The 27359-nt window shown below is 43.8% G+C and overlaps 1 protein-coding gene across 2 annotated transcripts in view; it reads left to right on the top strand.

Moving 5' to 3' along the window:
• Nucleotides 1-402: 402 nt before the first annotated feature.
• Nucleotides 403-27359, top strand: part of mtmr9 (myotubularin related protein 9) — a 43639-nt gene continuing 16682 nt past the window's right edge. Inside the window, exons 1-9 of one of the 2 annotated variants that reach the window (XM_046293140.1) lie at nucleotides 403-505; nucleotides 1968-2174; nucleotides 2924-3032; nucleotides 4607-4732; nucleotides 7507-7680; nucleotides 9776-9993; nucleotides 20126-20287; nucleotides 20375-20516; nucleotides 23189-23409. In XM_046293140.1, the coding sequence (XP_046149096.1) occupies nucleotides 1993-2174; nucleotides 2924-3032; nucleotides 4607-4732; nucleotides 7507-7680; nucleotides 9776-9993; nucleotides 20126-20287; nucleotides 20375-20516; nucleotides 23189-23409 (1334 nt within the window). In that variant the 5' untranslated portion in view covers nucleotides 403-505; nucleotides 1968-1992. The remainder of the gene's footprint in view (nucleotides 506-1967; nucleotides 2175-2923; nucleotides 3033-4606; nucleotides 4733-7506; nucleotides 7681-9775; nucleotides 9994-20125; nucleotides 20288-20374; nucleotides 20517-23188; nucleotides 23410-27359) is intronic. The other variant, XM_046293139.1, reaches the window with a different exon arrangement.

The raw sequence follows: 27359 nt of genomic DNA on the forward strand, positions 1-27359 counted from the left end.
GACCACAGAGTGAAGGAAAAGCAGCCAAAAAAGTGCTCAGCATATGTGGGAACTCCTTTCAGACTGTAGAAAAAGCATTCCTCATGAAGCTGGTTGAGAGAATGCCAAGAATGTGCAAAGCTGTCATCAAGGCAAAGGGTGGCTGCTTTGAAGAATCTCAAATCTCAAATATATTTTGATACACTTTTTTTTGGCTACTACATGACTCCATATGTGTTATTTGATCGTGTTGATGTCTTCACAATTATTCTACTGTGTAGAAAATAGTAAAAAATAACAAAAAAAACCCTTGAATGAGTAGGTGTGTCTGAACTGTTGACTGGTGCTGTATATGTAACATCTATAGTGTCGTTGTGAATTAGAAATAGTTAAATAGTTTCCCATTGATTGGCATCGGAACCTTAATGTCCGATGTCCTCTTGTTCCAGTCGGCATGTTTTTGTGTTCCCACTTCATTCTCACTCAACCAGTAACATTTCTGGTCAAACATCAGCAGAGGTGCCAGGTAGGATGCTAGTGTTTACATTTAAAATCTAGTTACATTTACAAATCTAAATTGTTGTTGTTGGACGTGTTGATTAACCAATGTATCGGACAAAGATATCATTATCAGCCTTGCTACACTTTCAGGTTGTCTACGCAGTTTAACCTTAGATAGGAAGTTAGCTCTCTAGCTAAATCTGTCATTCGTTGATAAAACTCAACTATGGTCTCCACCGCTCGCTACTTTTATTCCGTTTACCTGTATAAAAGCCGTCTGTCAGGAACCAAAGATACACGTTTTATATGAATTTAAAATGATCTAATATCAGCCTACCAGCTTGCGTACGTCGTTAGTTAGTTAGCTAGATGCCTAGCCGGTAGCTAATGCTAGTGGGTACTCGGGGAAATCAATTCAATTACTGGCTTTATTGGTATATGTTAAATATACAGAAGTGAAATAAACACAAATATACAGTAAACATTACACTGCATAGAAGTTCCAAAATAAAGAGGATTACAAATGTCATTAAAACAATATCAATTCAATTCAAGGGTCTTTATTGGCATGGGGATACATGTGTTAACATTGCCAAAGCAAGTGAGGTAGATAATATACAAAAGTGAAATGAACAGTAAACATTACACATATCTCCAACTGGGACAAATCGATTTGAACAGTCAACCAACTCGAGTCTCTTTCTTGAACTCCGACCCGAAGATCCACCGATGTCTTGATTTGACCTCGTATTTTTCCGAGTTCGTAGTTGTTTTGAACGCGGCATGAGGGCTGTCACTCCTACAACCTCCCGAGTTGGTTAGTTATCTTATGGTGCTTTCAATACAACTGCGAACTCGGAGATCGCCGATTCCTGAACGTTCAATCTACATGGGAACTCGGGGCGGAAACGAGCTCCCGACTGTTGAAAAATCAACTTGAATACTCATCCAACTCGGGGCTATTTATAAAACTCTGACCTGAAGGTCACTGCCATCATGATTTGTTTTGAACTCGGGGGGATAAAATAAAAAAGGTGACACACACTAAATATTTTTCTCAGTCGGAGCTGTCCCCCCCAGAGCTCTCTCTCTCAGTTGTCTTGATCAAACTGCAGTCGAGGAGTTCGCATTTGTTTTGAACGCTGTATTTTTTTTTTGAGCTCAGACTTCCCGACCTGAAGATCACTGATTTCATAATTTGACCGTTTATATATATATTTTCTTCGAGTTCCCAGTTGTCTTGAAAGCACAATTTGATTGCCAGGAAGTTTGCACCAGGAACATGTTAACGAGCTAGGTGGCCAAAGCTAGTATTGCAAGCATCTGATGTCTATCAAACATTAAATTATAATTTCTTGTTGTGAAAAAGAAACTGCACCTCTTGGTTGAGAAAATAAATAAACATACAGAGGCAACTGAGTGGACTATCTCTGGTTAATGAACAAATACAAAAAGGCTAGCTAACTCACACTATCGCCTTATGGTAGGCTGTCTGTGTCTCTGTTTTAGGAAATGGAGTTTGCTGAGCTGATTAAGACCCCCAGAGTGGATGGGGTGGTGTTGAGGAGACCCTTCCTTCCCACAGTGGAGGGAACTCTCTGTCTGACAGGACATCACCTCATACTGAGCTCTAGACAGGACAACACAGAGGAACTCTGGCTGCTGCATGCTAACATCGATGCCATAGAGAAGAGGTGGGTGTTCGGTAGCTCAGGCTCAGCGTCAAGCTGCTCCATGCTAACATCGATGCCATAGAGAAGAGGTGGGTGTTCGGTAGCTCAGGCTCAGCGTCAAGCTGCTCCATGCTAACATCGACCCCATAGAGAAGAGGTGGGTGGTCGGTAGCTCAGGCTCAGCTTCAGGCTGCTGCATGCTAACATCGACCCCATAGAGAAGAGGTGGGTGGTCGGTAGCTCAGGCTCAGCTTCAGGCTGCTCCATGCTAACATCGACCCCATAGAGAAGAGGTGGGTGGTCGGTAGCTCAGGCTCAGCTTCAGGCTGCTGCATGCTAACATCGACCCCATAGAGAAGAGGTGGGTGGTCGGTAGCTCAGGCTCAGCTTCAGGCTGCTGCATGCTAACATCGACCCCATAGAGAAGAGGTGGGTGTTCGGTAGCTCAGGCTCAGCTTCAGGCTGCTGCATGCTAACATCGACCCCATAGAGAAGAGGTGGGTGGTCGGTAGCTCAGGCTCAGCTTCAGGCTGCTGCATGCTAACATAGAGAAGAGGTGGGTGTGTGTGTACAGAACAAACACAATGGGGTTGTAGGGGGATATTTGGGGTTAGGGACTTGCTAGTAGGTATAAAGACCTGAGTGTCAGGGTTGAGGATGGGGTGAGGGGTTAGGATCAGGGGTGAGGGTAAGGAGGGGTTAGGATTAGGGGTGAGGGGTTATGATCAAGCTTAGGGTCAGTGTTAACCTTCTCCTTCCCCTATCTGCAGGTTTGTGGGGTCTCTGGGCACCATCATAGTCAAGTGTAAAGACCTCAGGGTGATTCAGCTGGATATCCCTGGCATGGAGGAGTGCCTCAACATCGCCAGCTCTATCGAGGTGAGGAGGGACTATAGTCTCCATGTTTTATATAAAAACATCAATGGTATGAATAGGAACAATGCAGGTTGACCAGTAAACTATCCTCTGGTATCAATCCCAGCATGGAGATAAACAATGGTATCAATCCCAGCGTGGAGATAAACAATGGTATCAATCCCAGCATGGAGATAAACAATGGTATCAATCCCAGCATGGAGATAAACAATGGTTCAATCCCAGCGTGGAGATAAACAATGGTATCAATCCCAGCGTGGAGATAGACAATGGTATCAATCCCAGCGTGGAGATAAACAATGGTATCAATCCCAGCGTGGAGATAAACAATGGTATCTATCCCAGCGTGGAGATAAACAATGGTATCAATCCCAGCGTGGAGATAAACAATGGTATCAATCCCAGCGTGGAGATAGACAATGGTATCAATCCCAGCGTGGAGATAAACAATGGTATCAATCCCAGCGTGGAGATAAACAATGGTATCAATCCCAGCGTGGAGATAGACAATGGTATCAATCCCAGCGTGGAGATAAACAATGGTATCAATCCCAGCGTGGAGATAGACAATGGTATCAATCCCAGCGTGGAGATAAACAATGGTATCAATCCCAGCGTGGAGATAGACCTCTAGAGGAGTTTCTCTCTGGTTCTAATCTCATTCATAGACACTTCCGCCTAAATGCCTGGTCTGGTGGACCAACGAGTCAAACTTGGCATTCGTCAGCCGACACAGACAGTCGGAAGAACCCCCCGCCCCCAAATAAATAGTCTTAATGTACCCACCAATCCTCTCCGACAATACCTTCCCTCTAACCCTCCCCTTTACACTAGCAAAGCAGATTCACACATCAGTCATGTGATTCGCTAAAATGAAATGATGACAAATACTTAAGTCAGTAGGTCCCTCAGAATTCTACGGTCACTCCCACTAAGGTCAACTCTGAGTGGTTGCTATCCCAGGCTTGTATGTGTTGTACACAATAACCTGGGGAGGAGGTTACTAGCTATGGTTCTCAGGCTGTGGTCACATTCTCTATGAAGTGTTCACTACAGAGTGCACACTCAACGTAATACCTGCTCTCTTCCTCTAGGTTCTGTCCACTCTGGACTCGGTCTCCTTGATGTACCCAGTCAACGTAATACCTCCTCTCTTCCTCTAGGTTCTGTCCACTCTGGACTCGGTCTCCTTGATGTACCCAGTCAACGTAATACCTCCTCTCTTCCTCTAGGTTCTGTCCACTCTGGACTCGGTCTCCTTGATGTACCCAGTCAACGTAATACCTCCTCTCTTCCTCTAGGTTCTGTCCACTCTGGACTCGGTCTCCTTGATGTACCCAGTCAACGTAATACCTGCTCTCTTCCTCTAGGTTCTGTCCACTCTGGACTCGGTCTCCTTGATGTACCCAGTCAACGTAATACCTGCTCTCTTCCTCTAGGTTCTGTCCACTCTGGACTCGGTCTCCTTGATGTACCCAGTCAACGTAATACCTCCTCTCTTCCTCTAGGTTCTGTCCACTCTGGACTCGGTCTCCTTGATGTACCCAGTCAACGTAATACCTCCTCTCTTCCTCTAGGTTCTGTCCACTCTGGACTCGGTCTCCTTGATGTACCCAGTCTTCTACCGGCCCATGTTTCAGGTCATTGAGGACGGATGGAAGTCTTTCCTTCCAGAGGATGCTTTCAAAGACCTGGAGTCCATGGTATGTAAGGGCTTCCCTGTTCACCCTGGGACCTGCTGAGGTAATACGATGAGTCTACAAAACATTAAGAACACCTTCCTAATATTGGTATGCAAGGGCTTCCCTGTTCACCCTGGGACCTGCTGAGGTAATACGATGAGTCTACAAAACATTAAGAACACCTTCCTAATATTGGTATGTAAGGGCTTCCCTGTTCAACCTGGAACCTGCTGAGGTAATACGATGAGTCTACAAAACATTAACCCGTCTCCTCCCCTTCATCTACATGTCCCCTCTCCTTCATCTACATGTCTCCTCTCCTTCATCTACATGTCTCCTCCCCTTCATCTACATGTCTCCTCCCCTTCATCTACATGTCTCCTCCCCTGCATCTACACTTATTGAAGTGGATTTAACAAGTGACATCAATAAGGGATCATATCTTTCACCTGGTCTGGTTATGTCATGGAAAGAGCAGCTGTTCTTAATGTTTTGTAGACTAAGAGTATATTGAGATAATTACCCCTGTACGTCTGTTTCTAATTACCGCTGGGTGTTGTATAGCTGTTTCTAATTACCTCTGTATGGCTGTTTCTAATTACCTCTGTATGGCTGTTTCTAATTACCTCTGGGTGTTGTATGGCTGTTTCTAATTACCCCTGGGTGTTGTATGGCTGTTTCTAATTACCTCTGTATGGCTGTTTCTAATTACCCCTGTATGGCTGTTTCTAATTACCCCTGTATGGCTGTTTCTAATTACCTCTGGGTGTTGTATGGCTGTTTCTAATTACCCCTGGGTGTTGTATGGCTGTTTCTATTTACCCCTGTATGGCTGTTTCTAATTACCCCTGTATGGCTGATTCTAATTACCTCTGGGTGTTGTATGGCTGTTTCTAATTACCGCTGGGTGTTGTATGGCTGTTTCTAATTACCGCTGGGTGTTGTATGGCTGTTTCTAATTACCCCTGTATGGCTGTTTCTAATTACCTCTGTATGGCTGTTTCTAATTACCACTGTATGGCTGTTTATAATTACCTCTGGGTGTTGTATGGCTGTTTCTAATTACCCCTGTATGGCTGTTTCTAATTACCTCTGTATGGCTGTTTCTAATTACCACTGTATGGCTGTTTATAATTACCTCTGGGTGTTGTATGGCTGTTTCTAATTACCCCTGTATGGCTGTTTCTAATTACCCCTGTATGGCTGTTTCTAATTACCTCTGGGTGTTGTATGGCTGTTTCTAATTACCTCTGGGTGTTGTATGGCTGTTTCTAATTACCTCTGGGTGTTGTATGGCTGTTTCTAATTACCCCTGTATGGCTGTTTCTAATTACCCCTGTATGGCTGTTTCTAATTACCCCTGTATGGCTGTTTCTAATTACCTCTGGGTGTTGTATGGCTGTTTCTAATTACCTCTGGGTGTTGTATGGCTGTTTCTAATTACCCCTGTATGGCTGTTTCTAATTACCCCTGGGTGTTGTATGGCTGTTTCTAATTACCTCTGGGTGTTGTATGGCTGTTTCTAATTACCCCTGTATGGCTGTTTCTTTTAGATCTGGATGTTTCAAGGTTTATTTGTCAAATAAGGCAAATGTTTCTTTCATGATATTTTTCAATAATGTTCTGTCAAATCAAATCAAATGTTTTTCTAAAGCCCTTTTTACATCAGCAGATGTCACAAAGTGACATAAAAACAACCCGTAAAAACCCAGCTTTCCTTAAGTATTTTAACGATCAAATCTCCCCTCCTCACTACCCCACCTCCCTCCCTCCTCTCCCTCCATCCATCCCTCCTCTCCCTCCATCCATCCCTCCTCTCTCTCCATCCATCCCTCCTCTCCATCCATCCATCCATCATCCCTCTCTATCCATCATCCCTCCTCTCCCTCCCTCCATCCATCAATTCGCTCCCTCCATCCATCCTCTCCATCCATCCCTCCTCTCCCTCCATCCATCCCTCCTCTCCCTCCATCCATCCCTCCTCTCCCTCCATCCATCCCTCCTCTCCCTCCATCCATCCCTCCTCTCCCTCCATCCATCCCTCCTCTCCCTCCATCCATCCCTCCTCTCCCTCCATCCATCCCTCCTCTCCCTCCATCCATCCCTCCTCTCCCTCCCTCCATCCATCTTCCCTCCTCTCCCTCCCTCCATCCATCCCTCCATCCATATTCCCTCCCTCCCTCCATCCCTCCTCTCCCTCCATCCATCCCTCCATCCATATTCCCTCCTCTCCCTCCATCCCTCCTCTCCCTCCATCCATCCCTCCTCTCTCTCCATCCATCCCTCCTCTCCATTCCTCCTCTCCCTCCATCCCTCCTATCTCTCCATCCATCCCTCCCTCCATCCATCCATCCCTCCTCTCCCTCCATCCATCCCTCCTCTCCTCCATCCATCCCTCCTCTCTCTCCATCCATCCCTCCATCCATCCCTCCTCTCCATTCCTCCTCTCCCTCCATCCATTCCTCCTCTCCATTCCTCCTCTCCCTCCATCCATCCATCCTCCATCCCTCCTCTCCCTCCATCCATCCCTCCTCTCCCTCCATCCATCCCTCCTCTCCCTCCATCCATCCCTCCTCTCCCTCCATCAATCCCTCCTCTCCCTCCATCAATCCCTCCTCTCTCTCTCTCCATCCATCCCTCCTCTCCATTCCTCCTCTCCCTCCATGCATCCATCCTCCATCCATCCCTCCTCTCCATCCATCCCTCCTCTCTCTCCATCCATCCCTCCTCTCCATTCCTCCTCTCCATCCATCCCTCCTCTCCATTCCTCCTCTCCCTCTATCCATCTCTCCTAGACTGAAGAGTGGCGTCTGACTGATGTGAATAAGGACTACAGTGTGTGTTCCTCCTACCCTCCTCTGGTGGCCGTACCTAAAGATGTGGATGACGACACCCTGAGGAAAGCAGCCGCCTTCCGCCACGGTGGACGCTTCCCCGTACTCAGCTACTATCACAAGAAGAACGGCATGGTGAGAGGAGTGCACGGCACCATGGGAAATTGAGTTTTTGTAGTCAATGTAGTTCACCATAGAGAAGTGTTCTCGTCTACCATGTTCATAATTTATGTGGCAGAATGTCTTTTAGGCTTTCCAAGGTATTAAACCCCAACTGAATTGGTCTATTTGAGTCTGATCTTAAAGGGAAAATCCACCCAAAAAACGGTCTTTTGGTATTTGTTTCATTAGTCCATTGTTGCAACACACAAACAAAAATGCATGTCATCAATCAATATTATTTGGAATCGGCTAAACTTTGAACATGGAGATATTAAATAAATGATAGAGAATAGGCCTTGAATAGGAAGAGTGAAAGAGACTCGTATACACTTCATTAACACAGGAATACAGCTGGTGGGATTGTTTTTGGCTGGCGTTTTCCTTCAAACCTTTTAGAGGTGGTGGGATTGTTTTTGGCTGGCGTTTTCCTTCAAACCTTTTAGAGGTGGTGGGATTGTTTTTGGCTGGCGTTTTCCTTCATACCTTTTAGAGGTGGTGGGATTGGTTTTGGCTGGCGTTTTCCTTCAAGCCTTTTAGAGGTGGTGGGATTGGTTTTGGCTGGCGTTTTCCTTCAAGCCTTTTAGAGGTGGTGGGATTGGTTTTGGCTGGCGTTTTCCTTCAAACCTTTTAGAGGTGGTGGGATTGTTTTTGGCTGGCGTTTTCCTTCATACCTTTTAGAGGTGGTGGGATTGGTTTTGGCTGGCGTTTTCCTTCAAGCCTTTTAGAGGTGGTGGGATTGGTTTTGGCTGGCGTTTTCCTTCAAACCTTTTAGAGGTGGTGGGATTGGTTTTGGTTGGCGTTTTCCTTCAAGCCTTTTAGAGGTGGTGGGATTGGTTTTGGCTGGCGTTTTCCTTCAAACCTTTTAGAGGTGGTGGGATTGGTTTTGGCTGGCGTTTTCCTTCAAACCTTTTAGAGGTGGTGGGATTGGTTTTGGCTGGCGTTTTCCTTCAAGCCTTTTAGAGGTGGTGGGATTGGTTTTGGCTGGCGTTTTCCTTCAAACCTTTTAGAGGTGGTGGGATTGGTTTTGGCTGGCGTTTTCCTTCAAGCCTTTTAGAGGTGGTGGGATTGGTTTTGGCTGGCGTTTTCCTTCAAGCCTTTTAGAGGTGGTGGGATTGGTTTTGGCTGGCGTTTTCCTTCAAACCTTTTAGAGGTGGTGGGATTGTTTTTGGCTGGCGTTTTCCTTCATACCTTTTAGAGGTGGTGGGATTGGTTTTGGCTGGCGTTTTCCTTCAAGCCTTTTAGAGGTGGTGGGATTGGTTTTGGCTGGCGTTTTCCTTCAAGCCTTTTAGAGGTGGTGGGATTGGTTTTGGCTGGCGTTTTCCTTCAAACCTTTTAGAGGTGGTGGGATTGGTTTTGGCTGGCGTTTTCCTTCATACCTTTTAGAGGTGGTGGGATTGGTTTTGGCTGGCGTTTTCCTTCAAGCCTTTTAGAGGTGGTGGGATTGTTTTTGGCTGGCGTTTTCCTTCAAGCCTTTTAGAGGTGGTGGGATTGTTTTTGGCTGGCGTTTTCCTTCAAGCCTTTTAGAGGTGGTGGGATTGGTTTTGGCTGGCGTTTTCCTTCAAACCTTTTAGAGGTGGTGGGATTGGTTTTGGCTGGCGTTTTCCTTCAAGCCTTTTAGAGGTGGTGGGATTGGTTTTGGCTGGCGTTTTCCTTCAAACCTTTTAGAGGTGGTGGGATTGGTTTTGGCTGGCGTTTTCCTTCAAGCCTTTTAGAGGTGGTGGGATTGGTTTTGGCTGGCGTTTTCCTTCAAGCCTTTTAGAGGTGGTGGGATTGGTTTTGGCTGGCGTTTTCCTTCAAGCCTTTTAGAGGTGGTGGGATTGGTTTTGGCTGGCGTTTTCCTTCAAACCTTTTAGAGGTGGTAAAAGTCTCATCTTTCTGTATGTTCAGTAGCACGTATAACGTAAATACATTTACATTTTAGTCTCTTAGCAGGCATTTTTATTCAGTGACTGAAGTGAAAAATATAACAACCTAATTAACCAATCAAAATGCTCAATTTCTGTCTTCCTCTGTGGTGTCTGCTTCTTGACCCCTGAGCTCTAATCCCTGATTCGCTCTCTGTCACCAGGTGATGATGCGTTCAGGCCAGCCGCTGACCGGCACCAACGGGCGTCGCTGTAAGGAAGACGAGAAGTTGATCAACGCCACGTTGCGGGCGGGGAAACGCGGCTACATCATCGACACGCGTACCGTCAGCGTGGCGCAGCAGGCCAAGGCACGGGGAGGAGGGTTCGAATCAGAGGCCAACTACCCACAATGGAGGAGGATTCACAAGGCTATAGAGAGGTGATGGAAGGGTGATAGTTATATTATATATTATTAGGTGATGGAATGGGTGGTAGTTATATTATATATATTATTAGGTGATGGATAGGGTGATAGTTATATTATATATTATTAGGTGATGGAATGGGTGATAGTTATATTATATATTATTAGGTGATGGAAGGGTGATAGTTATATTATATATATTATTAGGTGATGGAAGGGTGATAGTTATATTATATATATTATTAGGTGATGGAAGGGTGATAGTTATATATTATTAGGTGATGGAAGGGTGATAGTTATATTATATATTATTAGGTGATGGAAGGGTGATAGTTATATTATATATATTATTAGGTGATGGAAGGGTGATAGTTATATTATATATTATTAGGTGATGGAATGGGTGATAGTTATATTATATATATTATTAGGTGATGGAATGGGTGGTAGTTATATTATATATATTATTAGGTGATGGAATGGGTGGTAGTTATATTATATATATTATTAGGTGATGGATGGGTGATAGTTATATTATATATATTATTAGGTGATGGAATGGGTGATAGTTATATTATATATATTATTAGGTGATGGAAGGGTGATAGTTATATTATATATTATTAGGTGATGGAAGGGTGATAGTTATATTATATATTATTAGGTGATGGAATGGGTGATAGTTATATTATATATTATTAGGTGATGGAAGGGTGATAGTTATATTATATATTATTAGGTGATGGAATGGGTGATAGTTATATTATATATTATTAGGTGATGGAAGGGTGATAGTTATATTATATATATTATTAGGTGATGGAATGGGTGATAGTTATATATATTATTAGGTGATGGAAGGGTGATAGTTATATTATATATTATTAGGTGATGGAATGGGTGATAGTTATATTATATATTATTAGGTGATGGAAGGGTGATGGTGATCAAATCACATTTTTCACATACACATGGTTAGTAGATGTTATTGGTCACATGGTTAGCAGATGTTATTGGTCACATACACATGGTTAGCAGATGTTATTGGTCACATACACATGGTTAGCAGATGTTATTGGTCACATGGTTAGCAGATGTTAATGGTCACATGGTTAGCAGATGTTAATGGTCACGTACACATGGTTAGTAGATGTTATTGGTCACATACACATGGTTAGCAGATGTTATTGGTCACATACACATGGTTAGCAGATGTTATTGGTCACATGGTTAGCAGATGTTAATGGTCACATACACATGGTTAGTAGATGTTATTGGTCACATACACATGGTTAGCAGATGTTATTGGTCACATACACATGGTTAGCAGATGTTATTGGTCACATACACATGGTTAGCAGATGTTATTGGTCACATACACATGGTTAGCAGATGTTAATGGTCACATACACATGGTTAGCAGATGTTAATGGTCACATACACATGGTTAGCAGATGTTATTGGTCACATACACATGGTTAGCAGATGTTATTGGTCACATACACATGGTTAGCAGATGTTAATGGTCACATACACATGGTTAGCAGATGTTAATGGTCACATGGTTAGCAGATGTTATTGGTCACATACACATGGTCAGCAGATGTTAATGGTCACATGGTTAGCAGATGTTATTGGTCACATACACATGGTTAGCAGATGTTATTGGTCACATGGTTAGTAGATGTTAATGGTCACATACACATGGTTAGCAGATGTTATTGGTCACATACACATGGTTAGCAGATGTTATTGGTCACATACAGATGTTACATGGTTAGCAGATGTTATGGTAGTCACAGATGTTAATGGTCACATGGTTAGCAGATGTTAATGGTCACATGGTTAGTAGATGTTAATGGTCACATGGTTAGCAGATGTTAATGGTCACATGGTTAGCAGATGTTAATGGTCACATGGTTAGCAGATGTTAATGGTCACATGGTTAGCAGATGTTAATGGTCACATGGTTAGCAGATGTTATTGGTCACATGGTTAGCAGATGTTATTGGTCACATGGTTAGTAGATGTTAATGGTCACATGGTTAGTAGATGTTAATGGTCAGCAGATGTTAATGGTCACATGGTTAGCAGATGTTATTGGTCACATACACATGGTTAGTAGATGTTATTGGTCACATACACATGGTTAGTAGATGTTATTAGTCACATGGTTAGCAGGTGTTAATGGTCACATGGTTAACAGGTGTTAATGGTCACATGGTTAGCAGATGTTATTAGTCACATGGTTAACAGGTGTTAATGGTCACATGGTTAGCAGAGGTTATTGGTCACATACACATGGTTAGTAGATGTTAATGGTCACATGGTCAGCAGATGTTATTAGTCACATGGTTAGCAGGTGTTAATGGTCACATGGTTAACAGGTGTTAATGGTCACATGGTTAACAGATGTTATTAGTCACATGGTTAGCAGATGTTATTAGTCACATGGTTAACAGGTGTTAATGGTCACATGGTTAACAGGTGTTAATGGTCACATGGTTAACAGGTGTTAATGGTCACATGGTTAGCAGATGTTATTAGTCACATAACATGGTTAGTAGATGTTAATGGTCACATGGTCAGCAGATGTTATTAGTCACATGGTTAGCAGGTGTTAATGGTCACATGGTTAGCAGGTGTTAATGGTCACATGGTTAGCAGGTGTTAATGGTCACATGGTTAGCAGGTGTTAATGGTCACATGGTTAACAGGTGTTAATGGTCACATGGTTAGCAGATGTTATTAGTCACATAACATGGTTAGCAGATGTTATTGGTCACATGGCTAGCAGGTGTTATTGGTCACATGGTTAGCAGATGTTAATGGTCACATGGTTAGCAGATGTTAATGGTCACATGGTTAGCAGATGTTAATGGTCACATGGTTAGGTGTTAATGGTCACATGGTTAGCAGATGTTAATGGTCACATGGTTAGCAGATGTTATTGGTCACATGGTTAGTAGATGTTATTACAATACAAGTTATATAAATGTTATTAAAGTGACCAATGATTTCAAGTCTGTAGAAAGGATTCTGCCTACATGTGCTAGTGATGGCTGTTTAACAGTCTGAGGGCCTTGAGATAGAAGCTGTTGTTCAGTCTCTCTGTCCCAGCTTTGATGCACCTGTACTGACCTCGCCTTCTGGATGATAGCGGGGTGAACAGGCAGTGGCTCGGGTGGTTGTTGTCCTGATCTTTTTGGCCTTCCTGTGACAGGTGATGTAGGTGTCCTGTAGGGCAGGTAATTGCACCGCACCACCCTGATGGAGAGGGGTGAGGTCATGGTGATGGGGAGGGCGAGGTGAATGAGATGGTCAGGGAGAGGTGATGGGGAGGTGATGGGGAGGGCGAGGTGATGGAGATGTGAATGAGATGGGGAGGGAGAGGTGATGGGGAGGGAGAGGTGATGGGGAGGGAGAGGTGATGGGGGGGAGAGGTGATGGGGAGGGCGAGGCGATGGGGAGGGCGGGCGATGGGGAGGGCGAGGCGATGGGGAGGGCGAGGCGATGGGGAGGGCGAGGCGATGGGGAGGGCGAGGCGATGGGGAGGGCGAGGCGATGGGGAGGGCGAGGCGATGGGGAGGGCGAGGCGATGGGGAGGGCGAGGCGATGGAGATGTGAATGAGATGGGGAGGGAGAGGTGATGGGGAGGGAGAGGCGATGGTGGGGAGGGAGAGGCGATGGTCGGGGAGGGAGAGGCGATGGTCGGGGCGAGGCGATGGTCGGGGAGAGGCGATGGTCGGGGAGAGGCGATGGTCGGGGAGAGGCGATGGTCGGGGAGAGGCGATGGTCGGGGAGAGGCGATGGTCGGGGAGAGGCGATGGTCGGGGAGAGGCGATGGTCGGGGAGAGGCGATGGTCGGGGAGAGGCGATGGTCGGGGAGAGGCGATGGTCGGGGAGAGGCGATGGTCGGGGAGAGGCGATGGAGATGTATACAATAAGTGATCTTGTAGAGAATGAGAGAGGCCTCTTCTGGCCCAAAGCCTGTATTAGCAAGGGCAGCACCATTGAGGACTTTCACCATTGAAGAACTCAACTGAGTGGGACTTCCTCTGGGTTACGGAAGGTTCACATAATTCCATCCAGGTCATCAGGAGGGATCAGCCAATGAATGATACTCGTGAACAAACATTCTATAACTGCAGGTGGCAGTGAAGCACCAACCTTGTCTTTATACCTCTTCAGGTGGCAGTGAAGCACCAACCTTGTCTTTATACCTCTTCAGGTGGCAGTGAAGCACCAACCTTGTCTTTATACCTCTTCAGGTGGCAGTGAAGCACCAACCTTGTCTTTATACCTCTTCAGGTGGCAGTGAAGCACCAACCTTGTCTTTATACCTCTTCAGGTGGCAGTAAAGCACCAACCTTGTCTTTATACCTCTTCAGGTGGCAGTGAAGCACCAACCTTGTCTTTATACCTCTTCAGGTGGCAGTGAAGCACCAACCTTGTCTTTATACCTCAAACAACTGACTGCTTCAACACGGAAATCACCTCACTGGCACTGCCCGCGCGCCCCCAGACGGCCTAATGGAAACGATCTGGACGAGTTAGCCGACAACGTCACAGAAAAACGATGTGCACGCCTCAATGGGGCAGAAGGCCGTGTGGTTTATGGTTCTGAACGGGCAGATCTCTAGCAACAATGACACAAAAATGCAATGTGGGGAATTGTAGGTGGCTCGTTTTATCTTGTTATTGATACCCTGTCTTGTTTTGAGTCGAGTCATTTGATAATAGGCAACAAAAATTTGCTAGCTAGTTAATCAATAACTAACCATTTATTTGAGAGACAAGTCACAAACTCGGATACCTCCTGCACCTCAACCTGTTGTTTCAGCCTGCTGTTTCCCAAGTTTTACTTTAGTTTGTATTTATTTACGTTTTAGTGTCAACACATGCTACCAGCTAGCTAGCTAGGTTGCAATGGGGCTCGCTTCGCCTGGAATAGCTAACTAACATTTCCAGCGCTGTTGAAGCTATGTTTATTACGCTCTTGTCCGGGACAATATTGACAATGCAGACTTCCAATGTGGCAATTGTTTGCTAGCGGAGGTGGCTATCCTTAGCAAGCAAATGTCCATTTTGCTCGAACTTATGGGGGAAATTAACATTGGAACTTTCTCGTTCTCAACTCCAATGGCTGGACGCCACTCTGGGTGATGGATGATGGCTGGACGCCACTCGGTGCTGATGGATGATGGCTGGACGCCACTCGGGGCTGATGGCTGATGGCTGGACGCCACTCGGGGCTGATGGATGATGGCTGATGGCTGGACGCCACTCGGGGCTGATGGATGATGGCTGGACGCCACTCGGTGCTGATGGATGATGTTTCCCCATCTCGTCATCTGTCCATATCTGAAGGGTCTGTGCTACCTGGAACTAGCCTGCCAAGGAAGTCTTCTCCATCTGCTTCTCCTCCTCCATCTTGTAGTGAAGTAGGTGAAGAAGATTGTTCCTATCAGCGAGGTTCATTCAGAGCAGATTGATATAAGGAATAGCTTCGCTCCCATTGGTGCCTGATCTACCGGCGCCATCATCGATGGAATTACCTGTGTTTGCGGTGGCGGTTCTGACGCCAGCAGCAGCTTTGTCGCCGAGTTCGACTCCTTCCCCTCTCTTTGGATCTGACCGGGCACTGCCTGCTGTGGGAGGTCTGGACCTATCGCCGGGAGCAACGGGGGCGCACTCTATCCTGCTTCTCGTGGGCCTGTGGAAAGGTTCAACGAATTGTGTGAGTGGTAGGAATGGGCGGATTTCTCCGTTCTCCGGCTGCTGTATTGGACAGTTCAATGGTGAGAAATGTCTCAGTCCCTGGAGCACAAACGTTGTGCTATCCAGGAGCACGAGTACAGAACATCAACAAGCTGCTCCCAGACATTATAAACCTGCATCAGGACATCAATAATCTGCTCCGTAACATTATAAACCTGCATCAGGACATCAATAACCTGCATCAGGACATCAATAATCTGCTCACTAACATTATAAACCTGCATCAGGACATCAATAATCTGCACCAGGACATCAATAACCTGCACCAGGACATCAATAACCTGCATCAGGACATCAATAACCTGCATCAGGACATCAATAACCTGCATCAGGACATCAATAATCTGCTCCCTAACATTATAAACCTGCATCAGGACATCAATAATCTGCATCAGGACATCAATCTGCTCCCTAACATTATAAACCTGCATCAGGACATCAATAATCTGCATCAGGACATCAATAATAACATTATAAACCTGCATCAGGACATCAATAATCTGCTCCCTAACATTATAAACCTGCATCAGGACATCAATAACCTGCATCAGGACATCAATAATCTGCTCCCTAACATTATAAACCTGCATCAGGACATCAATAATCTGCTCCCTAACATTATAAACCTGCATCAGGACATCAATAACCTGCATCAGGACATCAATAACCTGCATCAGGACATCAATAATCTGCTCCCTAACATTATAAACCTGCATCAGGACATCAATAATCTGCATCAGGACATCAATCTGCTCCCTAACATTATAAACCTGCATCAGGACATAAATATTCTGCATCAGGACATCAATAATCTGCTCCCTAACATTATAAACCTGCATCAGGACATCAATAATCTGCTCCCTAACATTATAAACCTGCATCAGGACATCAATAACCTGCATCAGGACATCAATAATCTGCTCCCTAACATTATAAACCTGCATCAGGACATTATAAACCTGCATCAGGACATCAATAATCTGCTCCCTAACATTATAAACCTACATCAGGACATCAATAATCTGCATCAGGACATCAATAATCTGCTCCCTAACATTATAAACCTGCATCAGGACATCAATAACCTGCATCAGGACATCAATAACCTGCATCAGGACATCAATAATCTGCTCCGTAACATTATAAACCTGTATCAGGACATCAATAATCTGCTCCCTAACATTATAAACCTGCATCAGGACATCAATAATCTGCTCCCTAACATTATAAACCTGCATCAGGACATCAATAACCTGCATCAGGACATCAATAATCTGCTCCCTAACATTATAAACCTGTATCAGGACATCAATAATCTGCTCCCTAACATTATAAACCTGTATCAGGACATCAATAATCTGCTCCCTAACATTATAAACCTGCATCAGCACATCAATAATCTACTCCCTAACATTATAAACCTGCATCAGGACATCAGTAATCTGCTCCCTAACATTATAAACCTGCATCAGGACATCAATAATCTGCTCCCTAACATTATAAACCTGCATCAGGACATCAATAACCTGCATCAGGACATCAATAACCTGCATCAGGACATCAATAACCTGCATCAGGACATCAATAATCTGGTACCAGATATTATAAACCTGCATCAGGACATCAATAATCTGCTCCCTAACATTATAAACCTGCATCAGGACATCAATAACCTGCATCAGGACATCAATAACCTGCATCAGGACATCAATAATCTGCTCCCTAACATTATAAACCTGTATCAGGACATCAATAATCTGCATCAGGACATCAATAATCTGCTCCCTAACATTATAAACCTACATCAGGACATCAATAACCTGCATCAGGACATCAATAACCTGCATCAGGACATCAATAATCTGCTCCCTAACATTATAAACCTGCATCAGGACATCAATAATCTGCTCCCTAACATTATAAACCTGCATCAGGACATCAATAATCTGCTCCCAGACATTATAAACCTGCATCAGGACATCAATAATCTGCATTAGGACATCAATAACCTGCATCAGGACATCAATAACCTGCTCCCTAACATTATAAACCTGTATCAGGAAATTGAGTCTATCGTAATTCATGTGGGATTCAATGCCATTATGAAGGGCAGCTCAGAACACCTGAAGATGGATTTTAAAGAACTGATTGGGTCTCTGCTTTACACCAACAAACGCCCCATATTATCTGTCCCTCTGCCCTCCCTAAACGTGACATTGAACAGTTCAACAGACGTCTATCCCTCCGTAACTGGCTACCAGACTATTACAGCTCTGTGGGTGATTCTGGAAACAAAGCTTGTTTTATAAAGAGGAAGTGATCCACTCAAATCATTTGGTTTCCTGGATCCTTTCACAGCATTATAAGGAGGAAGTGATCCACTCACAGCATTATAAGGAGGAAGTGATCCACTCACAGCATTATAAGGAGGAAGTGATCCACTCACAGCATTATAAGGAGGAAGTGATCCACTCACAGCATTATAAGGAGGAAGTGATCCACTCACAGCATTATAAGGAGGAAGTGATCCACTCACAGCATTATAAGGAGGAAGTGATCCACTCAAATGATTTGGGTTCCAGGATCCTTTCACAGCGTTATGAGGAGGATGGGATCCACCCACTGTAACGCAAAGTCCAGGATCCTTTCACAGCATTATAAGGAGGAAGTGATCCACTCAAATGATTTGGGTTCCTGGATCCTTACACAGCGTTATAAGGAGGAAGTGATCCACTCAAATCATTTGGTTCCTGGATCCTTTCACAGCATTATAAGGAGGAAGTGATCCACTCAAATGATTTGGGTTCCTGGATCCTTACACAGCGTTATAAGGAGGAAGTGATCCACTCAAATCATTTGGTTTCCAGGATCCTTTCACAGCGTTATAAGGAGGATGGGATCCACCCACTGTAACGCAGGGTCCAGGATCCTTTCACAGCGTTATAAGGCAGTTTGAGACAATGACTTATCAGTGACCCAAATCCAGCTCAGTTAATCCCTACCATTGTGTCTCTGAGTCATCATTGCCCTGAATGCCTTTGCTGATCCCACAGCAGTAATCATGTACCTATGAACCAGATGTATACTGTCAGAACTGAGGCGGTGTGCCCTAGTAGACAGTCTACTGTGTGCAGCTCACCCTGCACTAACATAAATAACATGAGCATGTCTACTTATTCTAGGCTTTCCAGTAAAGCAATGAAAAGAATCAAGCATCCCCCGAAAAGTGTTAAACTGCCCACGTTAACAAATGTAGCTTAAGAAACAAGAATACATGAAATCAATAATTTGCTAGTAACAGATGACATTCATATTCCGACTGTCTCTGAAACTCGGTTAGATAACCTGAGCCATCATAAGTTATCAGTCAACCTACCAGGGATTGATGAGGAATTAAAAAATTGTACGGTTGAGAGGGATGAGGCTAAATAATATGTCTCTATAGTAAACAAATAAGTCTGACTGCACAACCGATTGGCAAAACATACTGCAAATTGAGAAATCATGTGACTAAACGGAAGAAGGAGAAACTACACTAGGAAACAAAGAAGAATGATAGTTAAAACCTGTGGAGCACCTTAAGTAAAGTTTTGGGCAAAAAGGCAAACTCGGCTCCATCATCTATTGAATCAGATGGCTCATTCATCACAAAGCCCACTGATATTGCAAACTACCCTAATAATTTTTTTCATTGGCAAAAAAATGTAGGCATGACATGCCAGCGACAGACGCTGACACTACACATCCAAGTATATCTGACCAAATTATGAAAGACAAGCATTGTAATTTTAAATGATGTAAAGTGGAGAGCCTGATAACCTATCTGATAACCTCTTCCCCCCCCCCCCCCCCCCCCCAGGTTCAGTATCCTCCAGGAGAGCCTGATAAAGCTGGTAGAAGTCTGTTATAACCTCTTTCCCCCCCCCCCCCCCAGGTCCAGTATTCTCCAGGAGAGCCTGATAAAGCTGGTTGAAGTCTATTATAACCTCTACTCTCCCCCACCCAGGTCCAGTATCCTCCAGGAGAGCCTGATAAAGCTGGTTGAAGTCTATTATAACCTCTACTCTCCCCCACCCAGGTCCAGTATCCTCCAGGAGAGCCTGATAAAGCTGGTAGAAGTCTATTATAACCTCTACTCTCCCCCACCCAGGCCCAGTATCCTCCAGGAGAGCCTGATAAAGCTGGTTGAAGTCTATTATAACCTCTACTCTCCCCCACCCAGGTCCAGTATCCTCCAGGAGAGCCTGATAAAGCTGGTAGAAGTCTATTATAACCTCTACTCTCCCCCACCCAGGCCCAGTATCCTCCAGGAGAGCCTGATAAAGCTGGTAGAAGTCTATTATAACCTCTACTCTCCCCCACCCAGGTCCAGTATCCTCCAGGAGAGCCTGATAAAGCTGGTTGAAGCCTGTAATGACCAGAGCCACAGTATGGACCGCTGGCTCAGTAAACTAGAGGCTTCTAATTGGCAGACTCACGTCAAGGAGATCCTCACTACTGCCTGTCTGGCTGCTCAGTGCATTGACAGGTAGGTAACCTCTATATTATCTCTCTATCTCTGTCTCTCTTTAAGTTAAACTCAAACTTTTATCCTTCTCGTGTCTGTCTGTCTCAGGGAGGGTGCGTCAGTACTTGTGCACGGGACAGAGGGGACAGACTCGACCCTACAGGTGACGTCTCTGGCTCAGATCATCCTGGACCCAGCCTGCAGGACCATTCAAGGATTCCAAGCTTTAGTGGAGAGAGAGTGGCTGCAGGTAACACACACACACACACACACACACACACACACACACACACACACACACACACACACACACACACACACACACACACACACACACACACACACACACACACACACACACACACACACACACACACACACACACACACCCTGAGACTGAACTATTCCCCCCCTAATAGCAAGCCTTCTCTTTCTGAAAATTCAATGATGATTTATTGGCATGGGAAACATATGTTGACATTGCCAAACCAGTGAAATAAACAAAAACAACACTTCATGTTTTGTTGTTGAAATGAACAGTACACATTACACTTACATGAAGGTTTCAAAACAATAGATGTTTCAAGTGTAAAAATGATCAGCTGTGTATAGTGTTTTAGCAATGTAGTTGAAGTGTGAATAATAGGGAAGACAAAATCAACACAAACACATCAATTGGGATGGCAACTTTCATAGAAGGCCCTTCTAGCCTTGTCTCTTAGATCGCTCACAGCCTTGTGGAAGTTACCTGTGGTGTTGACGTTTAGGCCAAGGTGTATATATAGTTGTTTGTGTGCTCTGGGGCAACGGTGTCTCGATAGAATGTGTATGTGTTGTCCTGGCAATTGGACTTTTTTGTGGGGGGAGGGAACACCATCATTTTTGTCTTACTGAGATTTACTGTCAGGGCTCAGGTCTGTCAGAATATGTGCAAAATATCTAGGTGCTGCTGTAGACCCTCTTTGGTTGGGGACAGAAGCACCAGATTAATCTGCAAACAGGAGACATTTGACTTCAGATTCTATTAGGGTGAGGCCAGGTGCTGCTAGTAGGGTGAGGCCAGGTGCTGCTAGTAGGGTGAGGCCAGGTGCTGCTAGTAGGGTGAGGCCAGGTGCTGCTAGTAGGGTGAGGCCAGGTGCTGCTAGTAGGGTGAGGCCAGGTGCTGCTAGTAGGGTGAGGCCAGGTGCTGCTAGTAGGGTGAGGCCAGGTGCTGCTAGTAGGGTGAGGCCAGGTGCTGCTAGTAGGGTGAGGCCAGGTGCTGCTAGTAGGGTGAGGCCAGGTTATGCTGACTGTTCTAGTGCCTTTCGCCAATTCAGCCTTATTCTTAAATGGGTGAAGAAAAATAATACTCATCAATCTACACACAATACCCCATAATGACATCACAATACCCCAGAATGACATCACAATACCCCAGAATGACATCACAATACCCCAGAATGACATCACAATACCCCAGAATGACATCACAATACCCCAGAATGACATCACAATAACCCAGAATGACATCACAATACCTCATAATGACATCACAAAACCCCATAAAGACAAAGCGAAAACAGGTTTTTAGAACTTCTGGCAAATTTATATGAAAAAAAAAAAAAAAAAAACTTCCAACGCAGGAGTGGCTTCGGGACACGTCTCTGAATGTCCTTGAGTGGACCAGCCAGAGCCCGGAATTGAACCCAATCGAACATCTCTGGAGAGACCTGAAAATAACTGTGCAGCAACTCTCCCCATCCAACCTGACAGAGCTTGAGAAGATCTGCAGAGAAGAATGGGAGAAACTCCCCAAAGTACAGGTGTGCCAAGCTAGTAGCGTCAAACCCAAGAAGACTGGAGGCTGTAATCACTGCCAAAGGTGCTGAATACTAATGTCAATGTGATATGTCAGTTTAACTTTTTTTATACATTTCTAAAAAAAACTGTTATTGCTTTGTCATTATGGGGTATTGTGATGCCATTATGAGGTATTGTGATGTCATTATGGGTTATTGTTTGTCGATTGATGAAAAAAACAAATCTATTTTAGAATAAGGCTGTAACATAAGAAAATGTGGAAAAAGTCAAGGGGTCTGAATACTTTCCGAATTCACTGTATTTATGTTGAAGAGGGTGGGGCTTGTGCTGCATCCCTGTCTCACCCCACGGCCTTGTGGAAACACATCTAATAGCTGAGTTAGAGAATCCAGTGGGTTCTGGTACTCTCTCTAATAGCTGAGTTAGAGAATCCAGTGGGTTCTGGTTAGTGGGTTCTGGTCTCTAATAGCTGAATTAGAGAATAGCTGAGTTAGAGAATCCAGTGGGTTCTCCAGTGGGTTCTGGTACTCTCTAATAGCTGAGTTAGAGAATCCAGTGGGTTCTGGTACTCTCTAATAGCTAGTGGGTTCTGGTACTCTCTCTAATAGCTGAGTTAGAGAATCCAGTGGGTTCTGGTACTCTCCAATAGCTGAGTTAGAGAATCCAGTGGGTTCTGGTACTCTCTCTAATAGCTGAGTTAGAGAATCCAGTGGGTTCTGGAGCTCTCTCTAATAGCTGAGTTAGAGAATCCAGTGGGTTCTGGAGCTCTCTCTAATAGCTGAGTTAGAGAATCCAGTGGGTTCTGGAACTCTCTCTAATAGCTGAGTTAGAGAATCCAGTGGGTTCTGGAACTCTCTCTAATAGCTGAGTTAGAGAATCCAGTGGGTTCTGGAACTCTCTCTAATAGCTGAGTTAGAGAATCCAGTGGGTTCTGGAACTAGCTGAGTTAGAGAATCCAGTGGGTTCTGGTACTCTCTAATAGCTGAGTTAGAGAGTCCAGTGGGTTCTGGAACTCTCTCTAATAGCTGAGTTAGAGAATCCAGTGGGTTCTGGAACTCTCTCTAATAGCTGATTCTAAGTCTAGTAATGTGTTTATTGGTTATATCTCCCTCCTCCCTCTAGGCGGGCCATCCGTTCCAGCAGCGTTGTTCCCAGTCAGCCTACAGTAACAGTAAGCCTCGTGGTGAAGCCCCGGTGTTCCTGCTCTTCCTAGACTGTGTGTGGCAGATCCTCCGCCAGTTCCCCTGCTCCTTCCAGTTCTCGCAACACTTCCTGGTTCTGCTCTTCGAACACACCTACGCCTCGCAGTTCGGGACCTTCATGTGCAACAGCGCCTCCGAGAGGTCTGTCAGAGAATTACATCCTGAGAGTCATACGTTATGTTTAGTTATGGATACACAGTGCCTTCAGAAAGTATTCATACACCTTGACTTATTACACATGTTGTCGTGCTACAACCTGAATTCAAAATTGATTAAATATATTTTGTTTCTCACCCACCAACACACAGTACCCCATAATGATATCACAGTACCCCATAATGATATCACAGTACCCCATAATGATATCACAGTACCCCATAATGATATCACAGTACCCCATAATGATATCACAGTACCCCATAATGATATCACAGTACCCCATAATGATATCACAGTACCCCATAATGATATCACAGTACCCCATAATGATATCACAGTACCCCATAATGATATCACAGTACCCCATAATGATATCACAGTACCCCATAATGATATCACATAATGTACCCCATAATGATATCACAGTACCCCATAATGATATCACAGTACCCCATAATGATATCACAGTACCCCATAATGATATCACAGTACCCCATAATGATATCACAGTACCCCATAATGATATCACAGTACCCCATAATGATATCACAGTACCCCATAATGATATCACAGTACCCCATAATGACAAAGTGAAAACATGTTTTTAGAAATGTTAGCAAATATATTGAAAATTAAATGCAGAAATATCAAATTTACATAAGTATTCACACCCCTGAGTCAATACATGTTAGAATCACCTTTAGCAGATATTACAGCTGTGAGTCTTTATTGGTAAGTCTCTAAGAGCTTTGCACGCCTGGATTGTACAGTATTTGCACATTATTCTTTAAAGAATTCTTCAAGCTCTATCAAGTTGGTTGTTGATCATTGCTAGACAGCTATTTTCAAATATTGCCATAGATAGTCAAGTCAAAACTGTAACACGGCCACTCAGAAACGTTCAGTGTAGTCTTGGTAAGCAACTACAGTGTAGATTTGGTCTTGTGTTTTAGGTTATTGTCCTGCTGGAAGGTGCATTTGCCTCCCTGTGTCTGTTGGAAAACAGACTGAACCAGGTTTTCCTCTAGGATTTTACCTGTGCTTAGCTCTATTCCGTTTCTTTGACAAGCATACCCATAACATGATGCAGCCACCACCATGCTTGAAAATATGAAGAGTGATACTCAGTGATGTGTTGGATTTGCCCCAAATATATCGCTTTGTATTCAGGACAGAAAGTTGCATTTCTTTGCAGATTTACTTTAGTGCCTTGTTGCAAACAGGAAGCATGTTTTGGAATATTTTTATTCTGTACAGGCTTCCTTATTTCACTCAACATTTAGGTTAGTATTGTGGAGTAACTACAATGTTGTTGATCCATCCTCAGTTTACTATCACAGCCATTAAACTATGTAACTGTTTTAAAGACACCATTGGCCTCATGATCAAATCCCTGAGCAGTTTCCTTCCTCTCCGGCAACTGAGTTAGGAAGGACGCCTGTATCTTTGTAGTGACTGGGTGTATTGATACACCATCCAAAGTTAAATGAATAACTTCACAAAGGGATGTTCAATGTCTGCTTCTTATGTGTACCCATCTACCAATAGGTGTCCTTTCTGAGGCAGTGGAAAACCTCCCTTTGTCTTTGTGGTTGAATCTGTGTTTTGAAATTCACGACTCGACTGAGTGACCTCACGATTATCTGTATGTGTAGAGGTACAGAAATGAGATCAGTCAGTCAAAAATCATGTTAAACTCTATTATCGCACACAGAGTGAGTCCATGCAATTTATTATGGGACTTATGAAAGCACATTCTGCCTCCTGAACGTGTTTCCGTTTGCCATAACATAGTGGTTGAATACCTATCGACTCAAGACATTTCAGCCATAACATAGTGGTTGAATACTTATCGACTCAAGACATTTCAGCCATAACATAGTGGTTGAATACTTATCGACTCAAGACATTTCAGCCATAACATAGTGGTTGAATACTTATCGACTCAAGACATTTCAGCCATAACATAGTGGTTGAATACTTATCGACTCAAGACATTTCAGCCATAACATAGTGGTTGAATACTTATCGACTCAAGACATTTCAGCCATAACATAGTGGTTGAATACTTATCGACTCAAGACATTTCAGCTTATCATTTTTTAATGATTTTTTTGTAATAACATAATTCAGCTTATCAGTATTTTTAATGATTTTTTTGTAATAACATAATTCCACTTTGACAGTATAGTGTAGTGTGTGTGTGTGTGTGTGTGTGTGTGTGTGTGTGTGTGTGTGTGTGTGTGTGTAGGCCAATGACACACAAAAAAAATCAACATTTTATTCCATTTTATATTCCGGCTGTGACACAACAACATGTGGAATAAGGGTTTGAATACTTTCTGAAGACCCTGTATCTCTACATGTCGTCCATGATGTTCCCTCTATAGTTCTGAACGTTGGACCAGGCGCTTGTAACGCCAGGGTAGTGGGTTCGATCCCCGGGACCACCCATACGTAGAATGTATGCACACATGACTGTAAGTCGCTTTGGATAAAAGCGTCTGCTAAATGGCATATATTATTATTATTATTATAGTTCTGAACGTTGGACCAGGGCCCGTACAGTACATGGCCAGTGCTGTTCTTTCCCTTGACTTTTTTAACCTGTGACCTGGTCAGCGTTACCTCAGACCTGGTCAGCCAATCACACGCAGGTCAGCGTTACCTCAGACCTGGTCAGCCAGAGAGAGAGTGTGTGTTCTACAGGGGAGAATCTCTGTTCACTGCAAGGGACTGGGGATACACAAGTCACTGCTCAAGTTACCCCTAAGTCAGACACTAATACGGCTTTAAAGAGTCACTAGTCAGACACTAATACGGCTTTAAAGAGTCACTAGTCAGACACTAATACGGATTTAAAGAGTCACTAAGTCAGACACTAATACGGATTTAAAGAGTCACTAAGTCAGACACTAATACGGATTTAAAGAGTCACTAAGTCAGACACTAATACGGCTTTAAAGAGTCACTAAGTCAGACACTAATACGGATTTAAAGAGTCACTAAGTCAGACACATACGGATTTAAAGAGTCACTAAGTCAGACACTAATACGGATTTAAAGAGTCACTAAGTCAGACACTAATACGGATTTAAAGAGTCACTAAGTCAGACACTAATACGGATTTAAAGAGTCACTAAGTCAGACACTAATACGGATTTAAAGAGTCACTAAGTCAGACACTAATACGGATTTAAAGAGTCACTAAGTCAGACACTAATACGGATTTAAAGAGTCACTAAGTCAGACACTAATACGGATTTAAAGAGTCACTAAGTCAGACACTAATACGGATTTAAAGAGTCACTAAGTCAGACGGATTTAAAGAGTCACTAAGTCAGACACTAATACGGATTTAAAGAGTCACTAAGTCAGACACACGGCTTTAAAGAGTCAAGTCAGACACTAATACGGATTTAAAGAGTCACTAAGTCAGACACTAATCGGATTTAAAGAGTCACTAAGTCAGACACTAATACGGATTTAAAGAGTCACTAAGTCAGACACTAATACGGATTTAAAGAGTCACTAAGTCAGACACTAATACGGATTTAAAGAGTCACTAAGTCAGACACTAGTCAGACACTACGGATTTAAAGAGTCACTAAGTCAGACACTAATACGGATTTAAAGAGTCACTAAGTCAGACACTAATACGGATTTAAAGAGTCACTAAGTCAGACACTAATACGGATTTAAAGAGTCACTAAGTCAGACACTAATACGGATTTAAAGAGTCACTAAGTCAGACACTAATACGGATTTAAAGAGCCGCTGAACATGCCGATTTGGCACGTTGCTCATAAACATTTTAATATATAATAATAATAATAATAATAATAATAATAATAATAATATATGCCATTTAGCAGACGCTTTTATCCAAAGCGACTTACAGTCATGTGTGCATACATTCTACGTATGGGTGG

Source organism: Oncorhynchus gorbuscha, linkage group LG12, assembly GCF_021184085.1.
Source record: "Oncorhynchus gorbuscha isolate QuinsamMale2020 ecotype Even-year linkage group LG12, OgorEven_v1.0, whole genome shotgun sequence".
NCBI classification, from domain to species: domain Eukaryota; kingdom Metazoa; phylum Chordata; class Actinopteri; order Salmoniformes; family Salmonidae; genus Oncorhynchus; species Oncorhynchus gorbuscha.